This window comes from Morone saxatilis, unplaced genomic scaffold (assembly GCF_004916995.1).
Source record: "Morone saxatilis isolate NCDOM2014 unplaced genomic scaffold, NCSU_SB_2.0 Contig2, whole genome shotgun sequence".
NCBI classification, from domain to species: Eukaryota; Metazoa; Chordata; class Actinopteri; family Moronidae; genus Morone; species Morone saxatilis.
This window is the reverse complement of record NW_023339762.1, coordinates 19,390,048-19,399,550: the sequence shown is the minus strand read 5'-3', so window position 1 is coordinate 19,399,550 and position 9,503 is coordinate 19,390,048. Positions and strand designations below refer to the sequence as shown.

General features: G+C 39.4%; 2 protein-coding genes across 3 annotated transcripts in view; both read right to left on the bottom strand.

Annotated features, from left to right (window-relative positions):
• The window catches only part of kxd1 (KxDL motif containing 1), a 2,783-nt gene extending 1,824 nt beyond the window's left edge, over positions 1-959 (bottom strand). The window contains exons 1-3 of the mRNA XM_035665611.1: positions 820-959; positions 403-525; positions 77-229 (exon numbers count right to left, since the gene is read on the bottom strand). Coding sequence (XP_035521504.1) covers positions 77-229; positions 403-500 — 251 coding nt within the window. The 5' untranslated portion in view covers positions 501-525; positions 820-959. The remainder of the gene's footprint in view (positions 1-76; positions 230-402; positions 526-819) is intronic.
• A 914-nt stretch (positions 960-1,873) lies between these two features.
• On the bottom strand, positions 1,874-9,256 carry LOC118331019 (SIN3-HDAC complex-associated factor-like). 2 transcript variants are annotated; one of them, XM_035665780.1, is made up of 6 exons: positions 9,087-9,256; positions 5,875-6,002; positions 5,678-5,777; positions 5,458-5,581; positions 5,196-5,346; positions 1,874-4,157 (listed from the first exon to the last, which is right to left on the bottom strand). In XM_035665780.1, the coding sequence occupies exons 2-6, from the start codon at positions 6,000-6,002 to the stop codon at positions 3,839-3,841; spliced, it is 822 nt and encodes a 273-aa protein (XP_035521673.1). In that variant the 5' UTR covers positions 9,087-9,256; the 3' UTR covers positions 1,874-3,838. The 2 variants fall into 2 exon arrangements, with proteins under 2 accessions (XP_035521673.1, XP_035521674.1); XM_035665781.1 differs by lacking the exon at positions 9,087-9,256 and adding an exon at positions 7,768-9,052.
• Between the last annotated feature and the right edge of the window lie 247 nt (positions 9,257-9,503).

The following is a 9,503-nucleotide window of genomic DNA, read 5'->3' as shown; positions in this document are numbered from 1 at the left end:
GGAGACCAATAATCAGAGGTTGTGTGTGTGTGTGTGTGTGTGTGTGTGTGTGTGTGTGTGGGGAGTAATGACTTACCTAATCCTCCTGAAGATGCTGTCTAGATCTTTCTTCATCTCCACAAGGGTGCGGGTGTGGAGCAGGAAGCGCTCGTTCATCTGCTGCAGTCGCACGTTAGACAGCCCGTTGAAGTTGATCAGCATTTCATTGGTTTTCTCAAAGCGATCAAGCCTAGTTTCACACACAAAAAAGCAACGATTATCTTCAAAAAGACAATGAACAAAAGAAACAAGGCAGGTGTCCGCATCACTGTCATGCACAAGTGTAATTAGCAATGCCAAAAAGCACACCCATTTTATATTTAGCAGTGTGAAATAGCAGAAAAAAGCCACATGAAGCCTCACATGTGTCTCTGAGCCTGGATGATGGCGTTAACATCCTCTGAGTTGACCATGCTCAGCATCCTGTTACAGAAGACTCCGGATGCTGTTGGCTCCACCATGATGAAGATCAAGACGGAAAGAAAGCTGCAAATAAAAACCTTTATTTAGAAATGCAAGGGCGTGGTGATATGATATAATACACAAAGAAAGAGTAAATAACGAAACTAACACAGATGCAGTAACTTAAATACGCTCATCATCTTCTACAGGGGCTGTCAGCTCCCACTGTTCAGTCCCTCTGTGATATTTTAATGTCAGCATGTTTAATAACGTTATAATAGTTGTGCAGAGTCTCCTGACAGCAGGTTGGACGAACCATTGGTTAGCCTGCGAGCTAACGAGTTAAGAAGCGAAGCAACATAAATTCACATTAGTTACCTCAGGTGTCTCGGTGGGTGTTTGTGTCGACCTCCTGCTGCGTGAATATGAGATTTAAAACGACATCTGCAGCCTAAAGGAGCCTCTGACAGCTGGCTGTAAAATAAAAACAAAGCTCCTCCGTGCTTCTTTTCGACTTCCTGTCATATGACCACCACTTCCTTTTTCTTTTCTTTATTTAAAACAGCGCAACTCAAATGTTCATTAATCTACTTTGGTTATAGTTTGTTGTTTTTAGATGCAAAATTATATCGTTACAATGACGACAAAAGTGTGTTATATTTCAAAACCAGGCGTAAATAAAATACAAAAATAAAATAGCAGTAAAAAAAAAAGTTATATGTTGATAATTTTTAAACCCAGGAAATTAAAACAACTGCATGCTATTAGAATGTGAAACAAATGAAAAAGCATGTATAATTTCCAATTTCCAAGTGCATGCAATATTGTCCAAAATGATTTACTATATTTACTTTATTTAATAGATTTTACAGCATCATCCAAAAACCATGTGTCAGAGTTCTCCACAGCCTTGTTCCCACTGGGACTTCTCAAATGTCAAATGTTCAAAATGTTGTTTTTTTCAAGGTTTTTTTCATTCCATCCTTGTTTCAGGTTTACATCAAACACACAGGTAATATTTCTTACAGATGCTGTCAGATGCAAAGGAATAAAGGAATAGTGCAACCCCAAAAGTTTATATTTCTTTGTGTTTTAATCTTAAGCAAAGTGATTATAGTGTAATAACTACAGTAAAGTAAGAAGGGTGAGGTACATGTGAGCTAAATTCTGTCTTTGGTCTGGCAGACCTGCTGTATGGAGGCATTGCTAACAAAAAACTAAATAAATATGCAGTGCATTGTCTCTGAAATGTTGTAAATTCACTTTTACCTTATAAGTATATTCCCTTATAATACTTACAGTATATATGTCACAGCCATGAGTGTTTTTGAGAAAATAAAGTCCATTCATTTCAAATTCATTTCACATTATGATTAACTGAATTTAGTTCATTTTTACCCACCTTATATAAATAAAGTCACTGACTCCATGCTTCCAGAAAAACTCACAAAATTACTTTTATTAAGGGACATGTAAAAAAAGTACATGATGTATAAAAAATACAAAACTGCTTTGTCTAACTTGTAAGCTAAGTAAATGCATAGCAACAATACATGCAAGTCTAGAGTTAGATATCCTACTGTTCTGTAACATTTTTAAGCTACAGGCTAAAAGGGCAAAAAGCACAGTTTGGTTGCAATCTATCATTCGTTTCAGTCTACATGATACAGATTCAAAGTGATGATACAGAATAAGTTAGGTTGCACGCAACTCAACTGATGAGTAAATAAATATTTAACGTTTCACAAATATTGACATCCAGTAATTCAACGCAGTGTTAAACAAAGCCTGCGTGAGAATTACATCGATTTCTGATGTACAAAACCATACTACGTATAAGCTAAAGATGAAAGAAATTCATAGTATTACACTTCTAAGCAGGGATGCAGTGATACAAATAAATATGAAATAAATAAATAATGAAACCCGAAAGCCACGTGGCTCACCCAGCCCCTATGTACAAAACACACCCTCTGCTCCCAACTACAACATCATGTATGAAATTTCATATTAGTGTTCTTTTTAGAATACCATAAACATACATACAAATGACCTCGGACAAGCACAAGTGTCCATAGAAAACCTGCATTGATTTAACATTGGGTGAATTTCAATGTGCTTTGGCTTTAATTTGATAAATAAAGTAATATTAGGATATATATATCACAACACATTTGTGGTATATAAGAGGCAATGGCATAGAATTTTAGTTTGTATAAAGTATTTTACCATACACTGACCCGGGAATGACGGAAATCACTGATACTGATATTGCTGAATGACTATAGACCGATTGTGTGTTTTGCTGTTGTATTGTGTGGTATTATTATGCAAAGACACTTTTGTTTTTCCTTTTTCTGTTTTTCTTTTTTTTTTTACATATAAAAATAAGTTAAAACTTCAGAGAAATGGATCCAAAAAAATAAAAGTAAGATTTACAGTTTATATAAGGCCATGCAATTTTAGTAGACTCATGCATCAGATCATTAGGTCTTTTGGATGAGTGGGCTTGCCATTCATGCAAAAAATGCACTATGTGTTGCTGAGGCCACAATAAATATAGCTACTGTCCCTTTTTTGTTCCTTAATACCAATCCAGAATTAACACTAGCGCTGTCTGTAACACATAATTAAGGCTGGTGTATTTGCTGTTGAAGCTGTGAATAGGCCTTATTTAAATGGGACCCACATACGTATTTGCACACAGAGACACTAATCCAGTCTACAAACACAAACTCTTTGATAGGAGTGGATGTCAATGTGAATATACACAAACACAAGGGATACTGTACAGGTCTGTGCTCTGTCAATGTAAAGTGTCATTCATTCCAAAACGAGATATCCACCATTTAAAAAAAAAGAAAAGAGCAGTCTACTTGCTAACGAAAGCAAAATTAATCTCAGTATATTAGTCTTCTTAACATACAGTATATGCTCATAAAATATCCACATTGAGAATGAGTTGAATCTGCTGAAAATGTTGAGTAATGAATTTCAAGTAGCACCTTTTGTTTTGTTTTTGTTTTGTTTCTGTAAGTAAGTGGATCTATTGCGTTTTGGAATAAAATCTTGTAAAATGTACCAGCAAACTAGAGCTCCAGCATTTCATCTAAAGTCCATCAAAAAACACCATGGTCCATCGTCAGGATGGTAAGAATATTAAATACAAAAAAAAAACAAGAGACAAAGTGGAAACACAACAGTCCTTAAATTACCGTTTAAAAATAACAAAACAAACCTCCAACATTATTACGGAGAAGACCGAAGGATTTACAGCTGCTTTATGATTGAAGGCAATCTGAGGCAACTTCTTTCTGTAAGTGCTTGAGAGAGAGAAAACAAAAAAAAACCCCAGCACCCCAAGATTTCTTCAGAGATGTGTGCAAGGTGTTTGACTTCACCACCCTTCCTCCACAGTCGGCGTTGTCACGGTAACGCATAGCTGAGCAGGCTCGGCGTTTTCCTCACACGTCTGCGTCTCCTTCACTTCCTCTTCCGTCTGGGATTTCTGCCCGCCGACACCCACGCCCACCTGGCTCTCCTCTACTTCCACCTCCTCCTCCTCGTCTTCCTCATCATCCTCCTCTTCCTCCTCCTCCTCCTCCTGTCGCTGCTGCTGCCGTTGTTTGTTGCGGCAGCACGGTTTGAACAAATGGGGGTCGATGAGCACCTCCCCGAAGCGTCCCTTGTAGATTATTCCACAGCACACCTTTTGCCTGGACAAAACACAACACAGTGCATCTGTTCAAGTGTGTGAAGTGACACCAAAACTAAAGCCTGTGTTTGTGTTTTACATACTTCAGACCATTTATAGTACTGCAACAAATATCTAAAGTTAGTGAATTCTGTCCAAAGGAGAATGAAGTCATTTTGAATTAAAAGTGTCTGAAATATAATTATTGAATTATTTAAATCTTACAAAAGAGGATATAATGTTTGATGTGGAGCAGAGTTATTATAGTTTTTATCTTTATTTTTTGTTTTCAACTCCAGTTTCAGTGAATTTCCAGAGTGGAATTTAGTTTGTATTGTTTAAAAATGTTATATTTGAGTTTTTACTAGTTTCAGTGTTAATTTCAGTTTTTTATTTATTATGATATAGACAGGTTTAAGATGTTCAGAATAGGTTGTTTAGTCTAGTTTTTTATTTCAGTTTACTAAAATAGTTTCAGTTTTAGTTTAGTTTTAGTTAACTATAAGAACCTTGCAGTGAAGAAATATATTTCTCAACAAAGTTTCATGTCTCTGCAAGCTTTTTATCCTAAAGATGAATGAAAATCATTGGCTGTCAGGAAACAGGATTTTTACTTAAAAACACACAGAAACAAAACTTAAATAAAGCCCTTCTTCTAAATTAGACGAGCAGTCCATATTACTTTTAGTAGCTTAAGACCCAGAGGCCACAGCAATAAGATGCCGCACTCTCCTAGTTCAAATTAAATTGCTACTGCATTGTGATTTATATTTAAACATCAACTAGTTGTACAAATGTAATTTAACATTGCCACCATCTTATTATTATTATTATTCAACCGGTCTGACAGACATCAAATTACACAGGTGTCTTCAATTATCCTACCTCATTAAATGGAAACACTGTGTGAGTGAGAAACTGTCAACTTGCCTTTACATTTTGAGCAACTTGATAATAAAGAGCTCTCAGTTTCCCTGACACCAGACGTAGTGTCAAAAACAAGCTGCAATGTGCTGTTGTGAAACCTAAATAATGAGTCAGCAGATCAGAAAGGTCTTACCTCTTCCAGTATGTTAGGTCCAGAAATGAGAAAACCGGGGAGCGGCTGGATCCCGGACTGAGCTCTGTGTCTGATCCGTCGTCTGACAGGTTGCTGTAGCTCGGAGACTGAGCAGGAGAGGCACTGGAGGTGGTGCTGTGGGCATCTGAATCTGGTGGGCAGGACAAAAACCAATGCAGGGATAATTAGGTGTGAGACATGCGGTAATGTATGACAAACAATGAGCAAATAATGAACAAATGAGTGGATTCCATCAACTCACTGTTTCTTTTCAGCTCCTTCTGCAGCCTGCTGATCTGACTCGGTCGCGCTTTCTTGGAGATGGACTTTATCTTCTTGGGCCTGGAAGTTATCTTTAGGCTGGGACCTCCTCTGGCATCCACAACCTGTATGGATGAGATTAGATGAGTTTGCATAATTCATGTCACATCATGACAAAGTAATATCTCGACCATAACATCAGCACTTTGATCCAGACTCACATGGTTCCAGTTCTTCTTGGTTCCCACCGGTAGCTTTTTCCATCGTTTCACCAGGAGCACACAGGCGTTACAGATTTCTCCAGATCGCGTTTCACTCAGTCTGCAAGACAATTACAGTTTGTGAAGAAATGCAGGAGAGAAAATAAAAGTGTCCCTCTCTCTCTCCATACCCCCACGTGTCCTGCTGTGTCTCTTACCCAAAACAGCTCCTGAAGTCTTTCTCATACCGCTTGCTGTCCGTGAAACGAGAGCTTGAAGACTTTGCCCGGCAGATGCAGCAGCCGTCCAAACTCCTGTACATTTTTGGCTTATGAAAGCCAAACATCTGTGCGCAAAATATGAACACAAAACCAGTATTAACATCTCAAGCTCTCAGCAGTGTGCGCAAAGTGTGTTAACTGCGGTACCTCCCCGCAGCCGCACATTTCTGGCTCAGATCAGATATTTTATTTGTACCATTTCAGTGTAGTTTAATGTGAATTAATTAGAAAAAGACATGTGGTGTTTTGCGCACTATAAAAACATCCAGGGAAAGCGATTTTGTTGGGAGCATCTCTCCGCTTTGACCCACATGGGGAGGGGGGAAGTAGGTCAACAGTCAGACAGCGTGTCAGACAGATCATGTCACCATGCTGCGTTCACAGGATGCACGCTTCATTTTGGAAACTCCAAATATAAGCACGCACATCTCCCGATCCTGCAGGCTGCAGAAGGATACCTCAAACACAAACTACACCAGATAGCGATGCACTGCCAGAGAAATGCAAAATATATTTATATATAGCCTATATATATTAAATGTGTCCGGGGGAAATCACTCGAAATGCACTAAGCGCCCTGATTATGCAGAGGAATTATGATTTATGTTGCTAGGCAAAAATTTAATCTCCACAGCACATGTAGACCTGAACTGCGGCAAAACTGCGAGCCGCGCCCCCCAGACTGGATTTTTTTTTTCTTGCCATCAGTCCTCGGGGTCTACTGACAGTGCGGTGCCACAGAGAGCAGACAGAGAGCTGCAGAAAGGAGAGAGCTCTCACTCCGCTGGTTTTATACCGAATTCAGACTGGGGCGATGTGGGTGGAAACATGAGAACCAGAACAAGGTCTCTTGGTGGCTGAAGATATCAGTATGTGTGGAAAAAAACATGATAAGATGAGAATGGGAAAGTCTGTAAAGTATAAAATAAGACTCTTTTTCAAGGTCTGGGGCCTCAGGTATATTAAGAAGAGTAAGTTTTCAGATATTGCAAACTAATAAATTAACTCTGGAGGAGTAAAGTGAGTTTTTTTCTTTTGTTTTAAAGGTGTAGACGTACAACATTAATGTGCTGTTGAACATCATCAGTATGTGTTTCTGTTGTTTTTAACTTTGCTTATTTTCGTACTGAAAATACATGTTTTTGTTTCTTTTATGGCACATTATAAAAAGGTAGTTGTATCTGTCATAAAACAAATGTCAGTCTGTAAAATATGAAACACATACATCCAGACCTGCGTAGTATAACAGCCAGATTTCAATGTAAGAGCTTTAATGAATCTATGTATAGTTTAATGTGGCAGAAAGTTTAACCTGCAAATAAACTTGCAAATAAAGCCTTAAATTATAACTTACAGTAGCAGCAAATTTAGGTCACAAATCATCACAAACGTCTAATTAAATAGAAACAATATGAAGGTATAATAAAAAATAATAAGAACTTAGTGAATAGAAAGGTATTAAAATGATAAAATAAAGCAATATATACCATCATTTTAAATTCAATATTCTCAGCATGTTACAATGCCAACCACATAGTCACCTCATTACTTATTTTCCCATTGTTTCTTTTTAAAAATAATATAATAAACATAAAAACTACAATAATACATCTACCTATACTGTATGTACTGTATCTACTCTGTCATACCCACCTACCATGTACATAAAGATACCTGCACATAAAATATCTTTTTCAGCATCCTTTGCACTCCGCACCATTACACTAATGTCTACAAATGTTAGTTTATAGACATGTATAACTGCACATATAAGTCTTTTTTGTTGTTTGTTGTTGTGCATTGAGATTCCTTATATGTGCTCCCACATACCTGGCCAATAAAAAGTGGTTCTGGTTCTGATTCTGAGCCGATGAGTGTCTCATCTGCGAACCGACAGACGATCTCTGCAGCAGAATACAGTACGTGACGCAACGCAACATGGCAACACACTTCAAAGGCGGAGGCAGTGTGTGGAGAAAGGGGGTGTGATGCGATTTTCCGCAACAAAAAAATAAAAACCCCTGTAATAATAAAAGTAAACTGTAAAAATCCGACCGAAAGCAGTCGGGACGCGTCCGAACAACGCCCCGGCTTTTTAAAATAAAAGAAGACACCGAGGAATCCACTTGTTTTTATCGAGAGAAAAGTGCAAGTCGCCTAATTTCACCGCCCACTCCAGCGCGAGGAAAGCATGGCATGCCACACGACCTGCTTCATGCGCACCCATTTTATGATGAACGTCCTCTGCTCGACGATGCCTTCGACTTTACCCCACACCTAACTAACGCCAAACACGTTTCCGAAAGCAAAAAAAAACCCCACCTCCCGTTCTTTTGTTTTAAACCCGAATAGGAGCCGCTTTCAGATAATGCTGTAATCTGATCTTTACTCTTTGTTATTGCACAGCCGCGTCACTGCAACAGTCCTCCTCACAACTACATGTGCACCAAGTTCACAGCGGCGGCTTCTGTAAAGTCCCTGTTTCATTACACTACATGTGTGTGTGTCGCATTTTTAATTCTGTTTGTGAGTCTCGTGAGGGTGCACACTTTTTTTTTTTTGTGTGTGTTTTGCTGTTTTTGTTGACAGCAAGCGGCCGCGTGCTGAGACGCATCTGTGTGTCCGGGTGGGCGTGAGAGATTCAACTTGGGTTTATTTAGCGACGCGTAAATGTGTAGTAGACTGCAGGCGCACTGCAGCCTCGATGTCGGCGTTAATGCCGCGCACAGGAGTTGTGTTTCTAACCGACTTCAGGTCACATTTGTGGAGCGATATCCCCTCCACCACCACCCCCACCGCACACACACACCCCCAGCAGTCAAATGCACGGAAACAAACAATAATAACAGCCACCCATTGCTCATCGTGGGTGCGCGTTAAAGCCTGTCTTTTTCATTATCTGTCGCCTTTTTTACCACTTTTTAACCCGCTAACTTTAACTGTTTATAAGGTGACCTACACGTCAAGTTGGCCACCCAGTCGGTGTTGCAGCAGGCCTTAAAAAAAAAAAAAAAAGAGCAATTGTTCTGAGACAACTCGGAGCTTGTTTTTTTTAAAATTACACATCCCAAAAAAGCACCGCTAAGACTTTAAACCCTCCTTAAAACCCCCAGACCCGACAAAACACATAAACCGGCTGCATTAATTACCTTATTGCAAGTTGCGTGAAGCTGATACAAAGTAATAGTCCTTATAGCGCCTCGCTACGATGTGACTATTATGAAAATCAACCCGCATCAGTAAAAAAAAAAACCCGCTCCCCTTGTTGATGTCTGCGCCTGTGGACGGGACTGGATAGTTGTGGACACAGTGCGCATGCGTCGTATCCACACCTCCATTTCAGAGTAGGGGCAAGAAGGCTTTTTTCTTTTTCTTCAATCAAAGCATTTACATAAACGACGTGTGACGTGTCCGTGCGTCTGCATGCTACTGGCCTTATAAGGATGGGAACATTGCGCGGGAACAGGGGGCTCGGCCCCGGTTGCTATGGCACATTGGAGAGTGTAAGCAAAGGGGCGGGGCCTGACGTTTTTTACTACAGGACGCCAGATGGCTCGTCTGGAGGC